The sequence below is a fragment of the Athene cunicularia genome (assembly GCF_003259725.1).
Source record: "Athene cunicularia isolate RWA chromosome 8 unlocalized genomic scaffold, athCun1 chr8_part1, whole genome shotgun sequence".
Classification (NCBI taxonomy): domain Eukaryota; kingdom Metazoa; phylum Chordata; class Aves; order Strigiformes; family Strigidae; genus Athene; species Athene cunicularia.
In genome coordinates this window covers 18563667-18583398 of record NW_020799109.1, presented here as the reverse complement: position 1 = coordinate 18583398, position 19732 = coordinate 18563667, and the positions used below count along the sequence as shown (strand labels likewise).

General features: G+C 35.5%; 1 protein-coding gene across 4 annotated transcripts; it reads left to right on the top strand.

The window, feature by feature from the left end:
• Positions 1–12: 12 nt before the first annotated feature.
• On the top strand, positions 13–19690 carry GLMN (glomulin, FKBP associated protein). Of its 4 annotated transcripts, none has more exons than XM_026853687.1 (19): positions 13–95; positions 1721–1792; positions 2297–2422; positions 3844–3963; positions 4688–4796; positions 6055–6301; positions 6763–6862; positions 10255–10442; positions 10915–10968; positions 11919–11949; positions 12312–12401; positions 12928–12969; positions 13054–13127; positions 13445–13529; positions 15104–15213; positions 16353–16416; positions 16993–17116; positions 18498–18580; positions 18712–19685. In XM_026853687.1, exons 2-19 carry the CDS (start codon positions 1754–1756, stop codon positions 18817–18819), a joined length of 1794 nt encoding a protein of 597 aa, XP_026709488.1. In that variant the 5' UTR covers positions 13–95; positions 1721–1753; the 3' UTR covers positions 18820–19685. The 4 variants fall into 4 exon arrangements, with proteins under 4 accessions (XP_026709488.1, XP_026709489.1, XP_026709487.1 ...); XM_026853688.1 differs by lacking the exon at positions 13–95 and adding an exon at positions 102–269 and having other exon boundaries at positions 1701–1792; XM_026853686.1 differs by lacking the exon at positions 13–95 and adding an exon at positions 102–269 and having other exon boundaries at positions 18712–19684.
• Positions 19691–19732: the final 42 nt, after the last annotated feature.

Sequence of the window (19732 nt, the reverse complement as noted above, 5' to 3'; positions counted from 1 at the left end):
TCTCACCCGGGAGGCGGAGCCGCCGTCGCGGCGGGGCCCGGGCCGGCGGCGGCGAGAGGCAGCGGCGCGGTCCTGGGGAGTGACGGGCGCGGAGGGTACGGCCGGTCGGGACTGAGGGGCTGCCGCACGGAGCGCGGCTCCACCGGCGGCCTGCTGAGGAGGCGGAGGGTGGCCTTGGGGCTTTTAATTCAGCTGTGTGTTAAAGGTTTAGGTTGGCAGCTTTTTCGTACTGGCCTGCGTGTTGTACCCCGCCTAGGGAAGGGGCTGAGGTATGTGTTTGTTAGGGAGTTTGGTGAGTACTAATAGGAGACATTTTCACATGATTCGCATGTTGTCCACTTACCGCTGAAACCTCTGAAAAGATTTAATTAGAAACTGGATTAAGTACTAAGGCCTGAGACCGTCTGCGAGCTCAACTGGTAAATCCCTGGAACAGCACAGCGGGTGCTCAGGGCATGTTTCAGGGCTGCAAGTACATCGGAAAGTTACTGAGGACTGAAAACGTAAGAATACTAGCGTTCAAAAGTATGTTCAGATTGTTTGGGGAGGATTAATAATATCCTGTAAAATTAAGAGCTCAAGTAGTACGATGTGTGGTAATAAACCGTATGATAATGGCCAAACTAAAATGACAGGCTAGATACATTGCTAGTCTGCAGTGACAAGAAAAATGTTAAAATAGGCTGTTGAGAATAGAAAGTGAGTTGTTTGTGCTTTAATAAAATTCATACACAGGTGCTTTTTAAGCTTTACTGAATTGTCTGTTTTTTCTAAACATCCAGGTAGCTCAGTTATCTAGATGCTCTGTGATACAGCAGGAAAGATTGAGGTTGTTACATTGAGGTGTCTGTATTAATATGGAATTTGAGTGTTTTGATGAATAGTTAGCTAATTACGCAGGTACAGAGGTAATTGACACTTAGAGTGATCATATAACCAGGCTTAGGCACATGCAGTTACTTAAAACTATAAAGATTATGATTGCTCCTGTGATTTATCACATGGATAACCAAGTTTGATTTTATTTGTAATTCATGGTCCTGACTATGTATCACTTTGTAGGTACTTAACATTACTCAAATGTTTAACTTAATTGTTCTTAGAAAGAAAGTTTGAAATTACAGTATATAGAGGCAAAAGGCCACTGAACTAGCTCAGTGTAGGTGCTAGAAAGAAATAAATAATATTGTGTATGTAATCTTGATAGGACTGTTGATATAAACTGGCATGATGGTTGTATCAGTTGTGCATGTCCCAGGCATCAGGTTAGAGTGTTCCAGTCACAGCTGAGCAGGAGCTCCTCTGGTGAGAATAGTCGCAGAAAACGTAATGTATTGTGGGCATCCATGCTTGGTACACAGTGAGCCCAGACTTGCTCTGTATTAGCTAGTTTTCGATGTATGTGCCCAAATTATAGCTGAGGCCTCCGAACTTCTTAAGATGACCCTGGTACTACTTGAAAAATTGCTTCCCTCTACATAGAATGCAGGTTGTGTCTGGTCTGTAATACTGTCTCCTGCAAATATGAGGAGTAGAATGATACAGTGTACACTTATTAAAAATGCTCCTTTCAGGTTTTTTTTTTATCATTTGGTCTTCATAATACCTGTTTAGATTGTTCTCATTCCTCTATTGGACTTTGGTTTTGATAATTTAATTGTTTTTCAGTGTCTGTTTTTACTTCCTATGTTTTCATACTGTGCTCTTTAATTTATAATAGTTTTCCATGCCAGAAGAACAAAACTGAACTATAATGGCTGTTGATGAACTTCAAGCCATAATACAAAGATGCGTAAGTGGTTTTCTTTACATAAAACTAACGAGTATAAGCAGTGTGCATTTCTCTTAATGTTTTATAATTAAAACTAAAATGACCCCCAAACACAAGACAGTTGTTAGCAGAACTCCTTGTTGGGCAGCTAACTTCAGCCTCCGTGTTTCACTGATTTTTCTTTAGTGTTTATCCCAAGATGCTTGATAACTTCTGTTTCTTGGAGAAAGAAGTGGTTTTGTACTGAACACTACCTGTCTGAAGTAATAAAATCCTAGCAGATTGTTGTAGAAAATATATCTTCAAAACAATATGCTGTAGTCTAGACTTAGAAAGTGCTATTGAAATACTGCTTTGTCTTCTGTAGTAGCTCTTGATATTTTTTTTTAATATGTGAAAGATGTTATATAAGAAAGCATAGGCTACAATGATGCTATGTTTAATTTTGAAATGAAAGCTTGGATTTTCTTATTTTTTATTTTCCTTTTATAAGTATGGTGTTAAACATGCATATTTTCTTTCTAGCAAATTCTGGAGGAAGCTGATTTCAAAGGAGAAGATTTTAATCTGTTTCAGGTAGCAGGTCAGAAATGTTTAGAAGATGGGTATGCAGCTCAGTTATTAGAAGTAATTCAAAATGAGAAAAATAAGGTGAGTTTAAGTTTGCATTGTGTATTAGTTTTGCACTAACGCTATTAAACAGATAAAACTGCTTGTTAAAAAGGGAAAGCTACTTTTACTGTGGAACAAGGCTGTACATATGAATAGTTAGTAAGTTGCTCTGTGTTAAGCGTGTGTTCTGTTGTAATTTCAGGTGGCTAGCTCACAGAAACCAAGTTGTGATAATCTCAACAAAACCATTAATAACTTTTTCAGTGAGTTAAGCAAAGAGAAAAGGGAAGACAAAAGCATAATTGAGAGAAAGTGACTTTGGCCTTTTTTGGCAGGACAGGATTTCAGATGGCATACTGGGTCTGGCTGGCATGGAGTTGATTTTCTTTGTGGCAACCTCTTTGGTGCTGTGTTTTAGATTTGTAACCAAAACAGAGTTGACAACAGACCAGTGTTTCGGCTATTGCTAAACAGTGCTTGTACAGTGTCAAGGCCTTCTCCATTTCTCACTGTGCCCCTTCAGTGAGCAGGGAAGTTGGGAGGGGACACAGCTGGGACAGCTGACCTGAATTGATGAAAGAGATATTCCATACTTTATAACATCATGCTCAGCAAGCAAAAACATGGGGAGGAGGACCCATTCCCAAGTAGCTGTTGCTTGGAGACTGGCTGGGCATGGTTGAGTTTGTGTGAGTTGGTTTGTGTCATTTCCCCCCTCCCCTTTTGTCCTTCACTTACTAAATTGTCCTTGCATCGACCCATGAGTTACTCTCTGTTTTCTTGTTCTGATTCTCTCTCACATCCCGCTGGGGGAGGAGAGTGAGCAAGCCGCTGTTGAGTGCTTAGTTGATGTCTGGGGTCAACCTACCACAGATAAATATAACGATACTGGCCAAAACAGTAAGGGCCAACTCAGCTAATGCTTATGTGAGAGATGCTTATGTCTGCAAGCACTTTGGGGAGATGGGATAATACACTAAATTGTACACAGGTAAATAAGAAGCTCAGAAAGAAGGTAGAGGGTGGAATATTTTGGCAATGTTACATGCGGTTCACAGTCTGGTTTTGCACTTTGTGAGTTTGGGGTAACAGCTGAAGATCTAAATCTCCTCAGGTTAAAAATAATTTGTCAGTGTTCTTTCTTTCAGCAAAACTCTTCTACTCAGTCCTGTTTAAAATGTATTGTCATATAAATTCTTAATATATTGACCTGTTAGAATTAATACATTAAAGAAAACTACAAAATATGCAGCTGTGTTTATAGGTATGGGGGGAGAATACAATGTATGTCAAATATAGAACTTTGTGGTAATAGTTGTTAAATTTTCAATGATGTTATTATGGTGTTGGTAACAACCAGGGCATGGATCTGTTCTCTTTTTTTGGCCTTCATATATGCAGTCTTTCTGGGTTCAGAAGATATCCAGTTTTGGTTTATTCTCTGAAAATCTGTTTTTCAGGTTATCATCAAGAATATGGGTTGGAATCTCATCTGTCCTCTTGTTAGATGTATTTTCACGTATAAACAGGAAGATGATAAACGAGAACACTGCCTGAAGATACTACATCAGTTGGCACAGGTATGTTTTTGAAATATATGGTTATAATCCAAAAATTGTAGGGAAGGGAGAGGTTTTATTTTTCTCCCTGATTTCAAAGGAAAACAAGACGTGAATACTGGGTTTTTCTGTCCATTTCTTGTAACTTTTAAACTCACAGGCCAGTTTCATCTGAAGTACACCCAGGCTTAGTGTTCTCAGAGATAACCTCTTATAAGGTTTTTGAAATTAGTAACTGGGCAAAACAAAAACAATACATCCACAGCAATACTGCCTCGTGTCTACTGCAGGTGCAATATGATAATGATTACCTGATGATTCTGATGGAGTAGTAGGGGAAAAACGTTTTAATCTATAGAAAACTGGTTCCCTTTCATTCATGTACTTAAGAGACAACTTGCAAACTCTATAGCTTGTGTTAAATTCACACTGAAGTTTTTCTTTTATGTTTACTCCTAAGGATTACTTTGCTAAGGTACTGTGAGGTTTTTATGGACCACAGAAATCAATTGTAGTGTCATTACTTACATGTTTTCAGCTTATATGAAACTGTACACACATACACTCTACAGAAGATATCAGTTGTAGAGAGGTACTCATTGTTTCATATTTATTTTCTTAAAGGTTATCTTGGATGTTCAGATCTGCTTTCTTGACGTTCAGGAATTTCTGCATTTAAGTTTGCTTGTGATGAATTTTTTAGCTTATTGGTTATTAAAAAATATGCATTGTTTCTCTCTTGTAGCTATGCAATCCAAAGGAACTTTTTTTGGGTTTACTTGAGCAGATTGAGCAGACCTCTGCAGAGCAAGTATGCCAAACTGTCATGTTACTGCTTCAGCCTTTGCAGACAGGTAAGATTCAGTTTCTCATGTGATTTCTGAATTAAATTACTTTATCATTAGTATCATAAACTAATTTAGTTTAGCCTTTGCTGGAATAGTTTCATAATATATCTGTCCTGACAGGCTTTACAGTCTATTACATTCTGCAAAATAACACAGGATATAACTTCCATGCTTATTTTGGCCTGTTAGAAAAATATTTTAGATGGGGTTAATAGCATCAGTTAAAAAAGCAATATTCAGCCATTTTTCATCATTTACAAGAATGTGGTCCTGTGACAGTTACATTTAGAGGTGTAAACCATTCATACTGTTGTTACTGATATAGAGAATTGTATGGATTTGTGAAATTCTTCATTATTTAACTTTTAAGAAGTAAAACTTCATATTTCCATAGTATAAAACTTTTATTTCAGGTTGAAGCAGGTTGAAATATTTGATTGGTGAGGGGAAAACTTTCTTCTGACTTGCATATAAAAACTAAACATACTGGTTTTGGACACTCACTAAGTAGGTAACAAGTAGTAGTTTCTGTTTTGATATGTGAGATGAAATCAAGTGTGTGTATCAAATTTAAGTCTGATTATATCAGTCTCTGAGATGTTAAATTCTAACATAATTCAATAACACAAGAGAAGCATTTTGGTTATCAGAAGTATGTGGTTTTTTGGATAGCCGATCTGCAGTCAGCCTGGGTGCTGTTTAAGGGGAAAACCACTTGTGCTGCTTCCTCTGTCTGGGAACCCCTCTGTTGGCTCTAACGTGGAGTATAGAACAGTTCTGAGTGCTTCAGGTTGAGTCAGATCTCAGCAGAAAGGTTGGGCTGTTGTCTGTGGTTTTGCCAAGCACAGGAGTGAAGCAATAAATGAGTTTTCCAGGTCAGATAAATGAGTATTATTTTAGTTAGACTAGTTCTAGAAAGATACATATTTTTTTTCAGTCCTCATCATGGTGCTACAGAGAAAGGAAGAATCTCTTGAAATGGATGACTGCTTTAATACTAGACATTCTCAAATACATGGTCATCTTAACTACAGTATATTAAACTGGTTGACATTGTTCAGTCTTTCTGGATTTGCTCATGTGATTTCAACTATCAGTCCCTCTCCTTCCAGAAACTAAAGGCTCTTTTATGTTTTCTTGTTTTTCTTCACATTTCCCTCAACTAAGCAAGCAATAACTTCATGTCTCAAAATGTTCTCTTTTTTCCTTTTTTTTTTTTTTTTTTTTTTTTTTTTTTTTTTTTTTTTTTTTTTCTTTCCCCCAGTGCTTTTGAAACTTCAGAACAAGAAGGCCTACTCAGTGGGTTTATCTTTGGCCATGATTATGAATCAGCTTACTCCTTTACCTGTACCTTATACGAAACAACAAATACAAGAAGATAAACTTGGTCTTTGTCAGTGTTGTAATGCCGTGGTGGACTTTGCTAAACCTTTTGTGAATGAAGTTGTTAAGAACATGGAGAAGTCATCAGAATACAATGACATGGAGCTGAAAGAAGAATTATTAAAATTGTGAGCATTTTATGTCAGTGTAATGTATTTCTATAGGCAGTAAATAAATTGTCTTACTAGTGTTTTGTAATGCTGCCAACTTATGTTAACTAATGAGGTATTTCAAAAAAGAAACAAAAACCCTAAATATGTCTTACATATTTATGAAGTGAGAAAAGTAAAAATATTTGTAAGTACACAGAAATGGTAAAGAAATATTAGTCTCTGCTCTGAAGCTGATTTGGTATTCCTTTGCTTCTCAGATTTACAACAGTGAGGGTAATCATGTTCTGGAGGTGAAGTCTAAGGATGCTTCTATAGGGGATGTTTTTGGATTTTTTTATTCTCCTTGGAATATCAGGAGTAGCAGCAGCTAGTATGAATAGAGTGAATAGAGACTTTATTCTTGGTCATCAATGACACTATTATAGTCTGTATTTGTGACTGTATTGGTGATTTAGTTTCACCCCTTTTTATTTCAGCTGTATGAAAAGCCTGAAATACCCGTTATTGACAGCTCAGCTTGAACAACTTGAAGGCATTGAAGAACACCCCTTTCGGCATTTTGCAATTGAAATTATAGTAAGTGCAGTCAAAATTAATTACAATGTTTGCAAAACCAGTACTCTAGTTCAGAATTACCCATAATTTGTTCTAGAGCTCATTTTGCTTCCTTTATTGGTTAGTGGGATGACTTACTGGCCCTCATAAGATAATGCAGGTGGATGAAGGTCTAGAACAGTTCTGGGTCCCATCTCTGGAAATTACAAACCTTGCAGACACAGTTTTGCTCCTTGATAAACCAGTTTGAACTGCTCTCTGAATCAGCAGCTCCTACTTTGCTGTAACTGCTTCTTTTGCTTGGTGATGTATGAATTTATTAGAATGTCTAAAGGATTGTCTTTGTTGCAGTGTTACGTCAAGGTACAATCTACGTATTACCTTTAATCCAAGTGTTGCAGAGAGAGAAATCTCTAACGTGCACAGTGCAGTGGCAGCTGATTTAAAGCATTGATGCCTGACTGTTGCTGATGCTATAGCTGGAAATTCAGTGGGAACATGTCTGCTCCATGTTACCAGTGCAGTTACTCTGGCTTTGAATGTTTTACATCGTAGCTGTGTTATATTAGAGCAAGATCATTGTGGGTATAGATAATTTTATTTGAATTTGCAGCAAAAACAAGCCTTATAAGCAGATAGTCAGGTATAGTCCATGCATATATTGGAACACACAATATGTGTATGTTTTCAGAAATAGGACTAGGTGTGGTTAATAAAGTTACAGCAAGTAGAGCTGTGCTTCACTAATGTTTTGAATGTAATAATGAATTTTTCCTCTCCTGCACATATCCAAATGTAGTGGCTTGACCCTAGCTGGCAGCTAAGCCCCGACCCAGTCACTCTCAGTCACTTAGGCCCCCCCAGCAGAATGAGGAAGAGAATCTGAAGGCCAAAAGCAGAAAAATGCAAAGGGTGACAAAAAGACAATAAGTGAAGGAAAAAACCCCTCCAGTGATGCAATGGCAGTCACTCAGTACCTTCTATCAGCAGACTGATGCCTAGCCAGTCTCTGAACAGCTGTTAATCTGAAAATTACTCCCCCCACTCCTGTTTGTTGCTGAGCATGATGTCATGTGGTATGGAATGTCTCTTTGATCAGTTTGGGTCAGCTGTCCCAGCTGTGTCTCCACGCAGCTTCTTGCCCACCCTCTGCCTGCTTGCTGAGGGGCAGAGTAAGAAACAGGGAAGGCCTTGATGCTGTGCAAGCACTCTTCAGCAGTAGCTGAAACACTGGTGTGTTATCAACACTTTTTTGGTCACAAATCTAATGCACAGCACCATTCAGGCTGCCATGAAGAAAATCTACTCCATTCCAGTCAGACCCAGTATGCCTAATTTAAAATATTTGTAAAGATCAGTTGTCTCTAATTTTCAAATGCATGGTTATACAATGGTTTATGTTGGGCTGATGAAATGAAGGAACCTTCTCGACAGCCAGGTGCTGGATTATTTTATGACAGTTTATTCAGAAGCAGGCTGGTAAATCTTGTAATGAAGTAAGAGTGGAAAATATTTTTGATAGGAATCTTCCCTCAGGATAGCCAATGGGCTGCTAATTGAGTTACATTGAATAGACAGTAACAGCTCATTTGTATCAAGATTGCAGCTAGTCTCTTCAATACTTATAAAACAAACTGACCTTTTTAGAAGTATAGGAGAACTGAGCATTAAATGACTTATTAACTGGTTATTAATATTTACTGCTAACAAAAATACAATTCTGGTTTTGGTAACCAGCCATGAAATTTTCTGTAAGTTGTTTTCTTAACTGTGGATAACATTTGTTTCTCATGTTAATGTTGACAGTATAAAAGAATAGTGAAGTTTGAGCTTTGGACTTTGTTCTACCTTGTTATCCCTGGTTAGAGGAGAAAAATTCACCAGTCAAATATACAAAGACAGAAGTCAAAGAATGCCTGGAGGGCAATTGTAAGAGGGAAATGGAAGTTCCAGAGAAGATAGAGTGGGAGTGAAGATGGCTGAGGGTCCGAGGAGATCCAACTGCCAGATGATGGCTATAATGACTGTGAACTATGAACTAGGAAGTTAGATGGCTTTTTATATGATATAGTTAGTCCTAGAAGAGCAGAGGGACTGGGTCAGGATGTCATTTTGGGGCAGGGAATGGTACATGAAGACTTGGAGCCATCTGGCATGAGGAAAGCACACATCAATATATGTGTGCAAATGTGCACGCACGCAGAGTAAGTCTGTATGTTGTCATGTGATGCAACTCTGTTTCTTCAATGTGTGTTTAAAAATCTAAGCATTTTTGCACATGGAATTCAATATCCAAATGTTAAGATTGTAAAGTGAAGCACACTAAGCAGTTAGCAAAACTTTTGGTCGTTTTTCAACAACAATTAGGCTTTCTATCATGATCGTATCCATTTTTTCCCCCAGCATGTCTCAGCATAGGATGGAACTGCTTTGTGGATCAATTGGTGGTTGTGTGATTGGAAGAGAATCTTGTCTCTGAGACCTTTACTTCCTTTATCATAGAACTGTCAGGGTTTACCAGAAGATGATCTTATGGTTAAGATAGTTGAAGTGTGCTCTGAAAAACTGATTTTTAGCCTACCTCTCCTGTTGGGCACAATCTGAAACCATGTTTTTTATGCTAATTATGAATTACCTTTTCTTCATTTTCTCAAGAAATTCACTTCTGCTGTTTGTGGAATTGGGTAATGAGAGCTGCAGCTAAGGTCAGTAAAGTCATGCTTTGACTACATGACATCTTGCATAATCCTAATTTTCCAAAATGTGAGATCATGGATATTCAGTTTGGACAACCCCAGAATAGTGAGTTAACCTCGATCTTGCTGTTTCTTCATAAAATGTACAATAGGAGTTTCACTCTCTCCTAATCCATGCGAATAGGGGTCAGGGAGGGGAACCACACTAGTATTTGTGAAGTACTTGGGTGGCATTGTGTTGCACACCACTGGAAAGGAAGGCCATACACAGTGTTTCTAACTTTAAAGCAGGGCTTGCCTTTAGCAGATAAACATGGTGTTGCATATTGATTAGTGAGCAGAAAACAAAATATTGAGTATTCTGTGATCTGAAAAACACAGAGGTCATGTGGCATAATGTGGTCATGAAGCTATCATCATCCATAGCATTGTCTGTAAGAGAGCCAAACTAGGGTTTTGAAGGGTGGCTTTATTATGTATTTTGCTAACTTTTGAGTGCTTGACTTTGCTATCTTAGTAACATTCTTCTAACAGTAGTTATTTTTCCTGCAGGGTCTTTTTTGTGTATGTGTATATATCATAAATACAAAATATATAGATTAATTTATACTTATGCTATGTAAGAGAATTTACTGCAAATACAGTTAAAGCTTCGAAACTTAATTCGTATTCAGGTCTTTTAAAGGCAACTATAGGCAATCTATCTTTCTTTTTTAGAACATTTTGTGGGATATAAGAGAATTGATACCATTAGTGTTTTTACATCGTAAAGGCAAAAGTCCACATTGGGAGAATCAGGAGTTTGCGGACCTAGAGCAAAAGAATTCTGCAGATTCTTTGGCATGTCTGTCATATCTGATGTTTGTTCAGCATTTTGGTATTGGCTGCTTTCCAATGGTATTTAGGTAAGAACTATTCTTCTTCACTTATCATAAGTCTGTAATTTGAAGATTCTTTCTGAGCAGAAGAAAACTTTTTATTTGTGAGTAGTTATGAATGAAAACTGTGTATTTCTCTGGTATTTGTTTTATGTGAACCTTTATGTATTTATATTTTATGTTGTTTGTATTAGATGAATAAGAACATACTCCAGTCCTGCAGATTATTATGGTTAAATTTTAGATGTGCTGTCCTCTTAAAGAAACTGGTAGGACATGCTGAAAATTAATGTATATTAAGTTTTCAATTATTTATAGACAGTTTCCATGTAAGAGCTATTAAAAACAATTTGACTTACTATTTTGTGTCTATTTAAAAATTATTAATTCTATATTTTTATAGATTTTCCAAAAAAGACTAATCCTGTGAAATATATTAATCATGTGCAAATTTATATGGCTTATGCAGTTTAATGTAAACCCGATTTTTCACTTTTAGTCCACCATACCTTCTGCAATGCAATATGACGCATATTGAAGTGCTACTGAAAAGGTAGGATTTATGGTATTTGGAGTTGGAGGTAGCGCGTGTGATCTTTATATAGTAATTCATAGAATCAAACTTCGGATATACCAGATAAGTTCAGATGAGGTTTTTAAACCTGAGAGTTAAAATGGCAAGTTCCACAAGAAGATGGTTTCTTTTACTAAGAATTATAAAAAGGTCTCCAAAACATTTACTTACTTATTATTTTCAGCTTGTATTGTGATACAGTTTTTTAGAAACTTTATTATCAAAATGCAAAATTAAGGTCTTTTAAACACATGCAGAATAATTAGAGTGTATATTTGTACTTCTGTAACGATAAGTTTGCTACTAGAGAAGACTATCATAATAGTATTTATTTGAATGTATTCTGATATAATACACAATCTGATTAAAGCTCAGGCTTTCTGAAGGAAACCAGACTTTTCAGTATATTGTGATTATTTTGCTATCTATAAGCAGCAATGTTGACCAAATAGTTTCTAGCAGTGCTATAGAAGGGAAGCTTATTATAACTGCTTACCATTTCCTGGTAAAATTTAAACAAAACTTCCTGATCAAAACTTCCAGTTTAGGATCTGCTGTGTTTTTTGCAGGCTTGCAGAACTATGCAAATGGTGTCATCTGGGAAAAGTTTCATTTTCTTTGTTAATCAAGTGTTTTGATACCAGTGAGATATGAGATGCTGATTTTGAGCAGCTTTTGAGCATTTATAAATATTGAGGGCAAAAAATGTCATTTTTGACCCCAAAGAAAGGTATCTGATTTTCAACTTTTCATCAGCCAATTAATTCTAAAAATCTTTGACAGGATTAATGAAGCTATTATATTTAGAAAATACAATGGAAATTGTTGAGGGACAAGATATTTTTGATCTCTGTTCTAGTCTTCTGAAATATCAACAGTGTCTTTTTAATTAACAACTTAAATTTGATGATGTTTCCTTTTTTTTCTAGAACAGAAGAATCTGTGTTATCTAAAGGACTTGTAAGTTTTTGTTTAATCAAATTTTCAATGTTAGAAAGTTCATTTTTTCCAATTTAAGTAATGGTAAAACTTCATTTTCCCTTTATAAGAAAGGTACAAATGATAGTTCAGATAATAGTTTCAGAAATATTTTGAGGCTTAATTTAGGTATTCCTTAGTCTTACAAACACTTATATTTATTGAACTTTACACACGTGCATAAATGTTTAAATTGCCATTGTCACTTAAGCTCCTAGGAACTTAGGATATCTGAATGAGCATTTACAGCGAAAGCAGTTTTAACCATGAAACGTTAGGCATATAGATTAATGTCTTATATATGTGCAAAATGTTGGCAGCTTTTTTTTTTGTTCTTCCTGCAGGATCTGTTTGAGAGCTGTTTATTGAGAATGGAAGATAATAGCCTTCTCCATCAGTATTTAGAATTCAGAGATTTTATTAACGTACCTCAGGTAATAAGAAGCAATGTACAGAAGCCTTTAAAGTTTCATTATAAATAATATCTAGCTGTCTTCTAGGTGTTTGAGAGAGGACATACTACTGAACCTTTATACACTTGTGTCATTAAATTGAAACCTTCAGTGTCTTGCTATATAGAATTGATTGTCTTTTCTACCTGCTATGGCATGAAGTTCCAGTGACAAAATATATGTAGTGTATGTACAGGCCACTGAAGCAGGTGGGCACTGATCTTAGCTGAAAGATGGTGCTTGCTTGTTTTTCCATCTTCCTTCCAAATATGCTGCTTGACTACATTCTTACTGGGACCCAACATTATAGGAATAGTATTCTTATGTATCAGCCCTGGGATTTCAATCACTGAAGCTAATGTGAATTTCTCTGATGAGAATTTTCTCATAGGCATGGTTTTAATGGCAGTAGGGTTTTGGTTTGTTTTGTGTTTTTAATGTCTTGAGTAGATTTTAGACAGTGTGGTGTAATGTAATGAGAAATTATGTTTTCTTTGTCCATCTGCAGGACTTGGTGAAAGTTATGACCCTTTGTCCCATAGAGCATTTGGTATGTAATGTGACCTATAGAATCAGTTAAATGCTGAATTTATTTGATTAGAATTAATCTGATAACCTTTTTTTTTTTCTTTAGAGAAAAAAGAGTCTAAATATTTTGCAGCTGTTCATAGACAAGTTTGATGCAGAGGGAAAATATACATTATTCAGGTATGCATTCCAGTTTCTACAGTAAATGTGTAATATCAGAGTTATTGCAGCTTAATTGCATAGACACAGTGATTTCTGACAGAACTTCTATCTGGTAAACCACATTGATTGTACTACGTTAATTTTTGGATAAATAATGACTTTCAACCGTCTCACATAAAATCGGTTGTCTTATGTAAGCTAGTGTTTAAATGTTACATAGTTACCTTGTTTTTCTGTGGTAAAACTCCCACTTAGTGAATAAAGCCATTTCATCTAAGTTTTGAGCTAATTATATTGGAGCTTTGAAGAGATAATATCTTTTTGTTTGTTTGAAGGTGTTTACTGAAGACAAGCAACCATGCTGGTGTGGAAGGATACATTATTAAAAATATAAAAGATCAGATTCACTTATCGTTAATGGTGAGGCTATTACCACTAAAAAACAAGTTACCATCTCAAAATTCTATCAGTATTATGTTGAGAAAATGGGTACAGCTTAAGCTTTGAGTGATGCATTAAAAAAATCCACTTTGAAAAGAAACCTAAGATTGGGAAATTACATAATTAAAAATGCTGATTTGGCTCTTTTCTGTGTATATAGTTTTACGTTATAATTTTACAGTTGTATTTTTTTAATTGCACAATCTTATTGTATTTTTTGAAGTTACTATTACCTTTTCTGAAAATACATGCTTATTAGAGGAACTACTCAGTATTTTGCTTTATCCTCACAGTTCCTCATTTCTTGACTGTAATTCAAATGCTACAGTCCAGACAGAATTATTAATTTTTTTCTTTTTTATGCTGACAGTCAGCATTATATTACGAGTGCTTCACAAATGTTAATCAAAAAGGGTTGAACTAGATCAAAGCAATTTAAATCTCATATTTTAGAATCATTTATACTAAGAAGTTGGAAAAATTAATTTAAAATAATTTTTTTTTTTTATTCCCCCCGTGTTTTGTTTTTTTTTCACCACTGCTTAGGGCCTTCTCCAAACCAAATTTAATTCTCAAGAATACTGCCTTTTGTCAAATAGGACAAGATAGTAAATGTATGCATATTTTATGCTAGCATAATTATGTTAGAAAGCAGTGAATTACTATTTATGAGATCATAGTCTGTCCTGTATATTGAATCAGCAGGGGTGAAGAAGATGATAATATGAAAACCATTCCAAAAGGGGCTTACACTAATATTGAATAGGTAAAAGTATATTCTGAAATTTCCTTACTAATGGAATTTTTGACTATGCAGCTTCAGAATTCGCTTAATACATTTCTTCCATGTAGAGATCTCTGGCTGTCAAAAAGACAAATAATTTTAAAATTATATCATATGAATTTAAATATTCTAGGTTTGTTGCAAAGAATTCTGCTATAGATGGAATGATAACAATATCCAGTTGCTATCCATTTATTTCATCTTAGTTTTTGTGCCCAGCTAGTCTTAATCTTTCCAGGTCCCTCATCTGATCTGATTTAACAGACAGTCACTGTTCTTGTCTCCTTATCTAATCTCAGTTTTCCTTCCAGCCCATTTGTGGGTTTAGAAATATGCAAAGAAAATTTAAAAACACCTGATAATCTTAAAATCAAAACAAAACAACCCACATTGTGACACTACTATTATGAAATTAATAGAGTCTGGTAGATAGCCAGTTGTTCCATACCTCAATATAAAAAAGTGCTTACTAAAATTTGCTAAATTTATGTAAACAACTAATAACTGTGTTGATGGTGGTATGTTGAAGAGGTGGAGAATCTATTCTGAAGAAATTGAAAAGAACAGTTCATCATGGGGACACAAATTAGGGAAGAAATCTAGTCTGTATACTTCAATCGCATGTAGTAATTAGAAAATATTGCTTCTAGTGTTTGATTTTATTTTTTTTTCCTTTTTCTGTTTTTGCAAAATTATTGTTATTTAAGATTTAGGATACTTTTAGGATTTAAACTTTGCATTCAGCTAAACTTATATATTGTTTTTCCAGAAGGCATGCGACAACATTTGGTTTACAGGACATCACCTGATCTCCCTTCTAGATTTAGTGCTTTTGCTTCCAGAAGGTGCTGAGACAGATCTTCTGCAAAACTCAGATAGGTGAGTTGTAATTGCAGTTAGAGGCTTTTCTCCTTTTTTAATCATTTAAAAAGACATCAAACTACCTTACTACAATGGGAGGTATGCTGTCGTGTAACTAATGAGGTGACAACCTCTATGTATTTAAAATTTTTGGAAATGAAACAGAAATGATCTCTTATTTCAACCATCCTTTCAACTTCTGTATAGAAGAATGTTCCAGTGCTATTACATTGATTTTAGCAGTAAAAAAGGAATTCCTACTCCATTCCCTGGGGATATAAGGTCTCAGATGTCAAATTACAGAACTAATTTGTAAAACGTTATTTCTTCAGGAAAGTATGCTTTGTCAGCTTTCTGCAGGAGCAATTGGAGGAACAAAAGAATGTGGTGTGTTGTTTTACACGATATAGGGCAGTAAGAATTATCAGATACAATTTAAAGCACATAACCTTTCTGAGCCTGTTTCAGAGATTGCTGCTGCGAATCCAGTACCTCATGAGTGCAAATACAGAGCCACCCGAACAGTGAATGCTTTCATTCAAGTAATATAAAAATAACGGAAATGTCTCAGAAAATCTTGTGTATAAGACAAGTCCTTTCCCATGTGATGAATAAAGTTGGGCTTGTAAATCAGTAGGGTGATAGTGTCCAGACAGACACATAACTACTTAAAAAAACAGATGTATGATCTGTAATTGTACAGTTTCTCTGGAAAAAGCCGTAAATAGTTTCTGCTAAAAAGTACGTTAAAACAAAAGCAAAAAGCCTATTTTTAAAAGCACTCCAAAGTAAACATTCAATACAGTAATAAAGACGACTGTCACACTAGGTTCAAATCGACTTTGGATCACCAGTGATGCATATTACAAATCCTGTAACAAGGTTGTATCTGTTCAGAAGACTCTTCCCCCCACAGTCATCAGCCTTCTCCCAATCTGCTGACAGTTTTAATTTTACTTGCAAAGTGTCACCTGTTGTAACGTGGATGCTACTGCACACTGGTGCTCTAGACTAAGCTGTACTGCTCAACAGATGAGTGGTTGTGTTTTGTACAAATGGATGTATTTAGGATGTCTGGCTAATGGACAATTTAAATTACTATCCCTGTAATATAAATCTGTGCTTTGAATGATGACAGGTACATTTTTAATTCACAGGATTATGGCATCACTAAATCTACTGAGATACTTAGTCATTAAGGATTCTGAGAGTGGTAATCAAGTAAGTATTAACTGATTTGAAAATGATTGATTAGCTGAGGGCTGAGAGTTGGATTCATGTGAACACTTACCCTTGATTCAAAAACATGTTTTTTGCATTTTTAACTGCAATAGTCAGTACTCCAGAAGTGATGCTAGTGTTAATTCAGGAACATAAATTTAAATGTTTGCCATTTTGCTGCTGAATTATCTTGGAGGAACCTACAACTGCTGTTTACTCACTGTAGAGATTTTAGCCTGAGAAAGTGGCTAGTACCCCCCTCTAACATATCAATATCCTTTCAGCTTTGCTTACAAGTTGAAAATGTGCGTTTCCACTGCTGTAGTTTCATACACGCACTTTTTTTTTTTTTGCTTCATCCTCCAATTTTCAACAAACAATGTGAGAGGGAGGGAGAGGAGCTTAAATATCCATCATGATGCTATTCATGGTTATATGCATAAGTATAAATTCTTTTTTCCTCTCAGCATAGAAGTGTATGTTATAAAGACTAGTCCAAAAACTTGTTCTCAAAACCCAAGTATTGCAATGCTTCATTAAAACTAATTTGTGACCTTCTCTGTTCTGTTTGAATAGACTGGTGTATGGACCACACTTGCCAAGATTGAGCAAAATTTTTTAAAACCACTGCATGTAGGACTCAATATGTCAAAAGCACACTATGAAGCAGAAATAAAGAATAAGAAAGAAAACAGAAGAGGTTAGTTGTTTTCTTTTTTTCTTAGCTTTGTTCATATTTACAAACTTTGGCAGCAAAGAATTGGTGAGTGCTGCATAGATCATGTTTTATTTAACTTTTGACACTATTCCAGATTTCAAATAATAGTTCAGTATTTGCTATATTTGATATTAATAATTTTCATAACTGGTCAGAAAAATCTGAAGTTGTTTATCTCTTGTCACATTTGTAAAGCTTATACAACCTGATAGAAGTGTCACATGAAGACCTGCAAAGCTTGTTCTGCATTTATACTTTAGATTTTAAGGTTAGACAGGAGCATCTAAGGCTCTCTGAATATATATATATATATATAGCCCTTAGGTTTCATGCTAGGTGTGGGGAAGCTAACAAGAGAAGAAATAATTCACACAGCAAATAGGTGCTCTCTTAAAGCCTAAAGGACTACATTCTGGATTTTTTTTTTTAATCTGACACACAGAATCAGATTCTCCTCTGTGTTAAGCAGACACATTCCACAGGGCATAAGCTGCTTCAGGCGATCTCTGTGTATGTCAGATCCTCTGTTCCTTTGTGGTCTCCAGTATAATTAAGAGCCCAAGGAACTTGCTTCTGCTACCAAAAATGTCGGTACAGCACTTTGCCCCATGTCATATCCTCTTCTGTGGCTGTAAACTGTGTAAGTACGAGGCAGAGAAAGGGAATTTTTCTGAAGGCAACCTGTGGATATCTTTAAAATTAATCAGGAAGCGTTTTCCTTAAGTCCCCCTCACATTTCTCTAGCCTTTGACAAAGCATAGAGAGATTTGAGTTCAGGAGAGAACATCTAACTCATAACAGTAAATGGTTTAGTCTTTTTCCCCAATGTATAATCTCTATAAGCATTACATTTTGAATTTCAAATATGTGCTCTGAATGTAGGAGGTTTTCCCCTCAGTTTTCAGACTTGTCCTTGTACTTTTGCATGCTGCAAGAAAGCTGCCTGAAACAGAGAAACCTGCAGGATTTTCTTAATAAAATAATTCGTTCATGTCTGGATTCATTTAAGTCAAGCTAAAGAACCTCTTTACTGTCTCGCTGGATGTGGCAATATTAAAAATGACCAGATTTTTTTTTTTCTTCCTTTTAAGGAGCATTTTAGCTACATAAAATTAGTTTGTGTTGCAGGTACTACCTGTTCAGTAATGTAGTCATATCTTTTACAGAACGTGTAGATAGCATCCAGCCCAAACTCTCTTAATATTCAGCACCTTCTGTCTTGTGTTTGGTCAATCCCTAGGTTTGTGTTTTTTAACAATTACTGTCTAGAAACACTAATATATGAAATATTCTTTTCGTTCTAAAAGTTATGGGAATTGGCAGACTGATCTCTTGTTGTTTGTTTTTTTTTTTTTCTCTACAGAGGCACACAGTTCTAACACAGTTTGTTCTGTAACTGTTAGTGGGGAAAAGATGCCTGCCATGACTACTGAAATGCAGCTTCAGGTGAGTTTGCATTTCTTTCAAAGTTACTCAGAAGTATTGAAATTTAGTTTCAATCTGGAGACAAATGTATGTGTACAGTGGGTAAAGAAAATACATTTTTTTAAATAAAAATTAATCTCTTGTCATTTCAGGTTTTACACTCGGCTCTCTTCACATTTGATTTAATAGAAAGTGTTCTAGCTCGAGTAGAAGAACTCATTGAAGTGAAAATAAAAGCTGTAATGGATGAAAACATTTAGGTCAGCTGAAGTATTTGAATTAACATACTTCTTACTAGATCATTTTGACTGCGAGGCTTTAGCTGAAAAGGAGGCTACCAATCTTTAAAGAAGAGTGATTTAGACTGGCCTTTAGAATTGCAAATGCTGCTCTTCATAAGTCTTGTTGTTGTTCTTATTTTCTTTTGCTATTGTTCTATGTAATTTACAGAGATGTTCTATTTATAAAAGTATTTCTCTTCTGAATTTGATGCTTTTTCTTAAGTTTAGAAACTAAAACCAAGGGGATTTTTTTTGTTCTTATGTCGTAGCAAGGAGATATGGTTGTGCATTTATTTTTCTGTTCATTTTCAAAATTTGTTAGATGATAGTTGCTGACTGGTGTTGTGAATTACAAAGATTTTTATAAAGTGACTGGAAAACTATTAATTAAAAATCACTGTTTAAGCACAAGGTATTTTTATTAACCCTTTTTAATGTTGACAAACAAGCTTCTGTATTTACAAACAGGACTGCAAGCTATAGATAAATAGCTTGCAGTAGAAACAGTATGGCAAAGGAAACCAGGCTTAAAGAAAAACACATCAACTTTGAGGCAAGTAAGATTTCAAGACTTAGTAACACAACAGATAACACTCGTGTTTTAAAAACACACTGTATAAGATTTCATACATGGACCTGTTTATGCATGGGAAACCTGTATTTTGGAATTGTTTATCCTTATCTTTAATGTTAAAGTTTTCCTTTGGGAAATTATTATACACAGATGAGCTCATAAGTTCAGAATTAAGTTAAAAATAAGGATGGCTTTTCTGTAGTGCAGTTACCCCTTTTTTTTTTTTTCTTAGAATGTAGATTTGGTGTAATACATGCTATTTTTCACTGTATAGTTATGTAATATAAATTTTCATTCCAAATGCATAAGATGTATATA

Excerpts from the sequence above, each read along its gene's own strand:
- GLMN (XM_026853687.1), top strand. The coding sequence starts at position 1,754 with ATGGCTGTTGATGAACTTCAAGCCATAATACAAAGATGC. Across the intron at positions 10,443-10,914 it reads TGCTTTCCAATGGTATTTAG|TCCACCATACCTTCTGCAAT; the intron begins GTAAGAACTATT and ends TTTCACTTTTAG. Across the intron at positions 11,950-12,311 it reads CTGTGTTATCTAAAGGACTT|GATCTGTTTGAGAGCTGTTT; the intron begins GTAAGTTTTTGT and ends TTCTTCCTGCAG.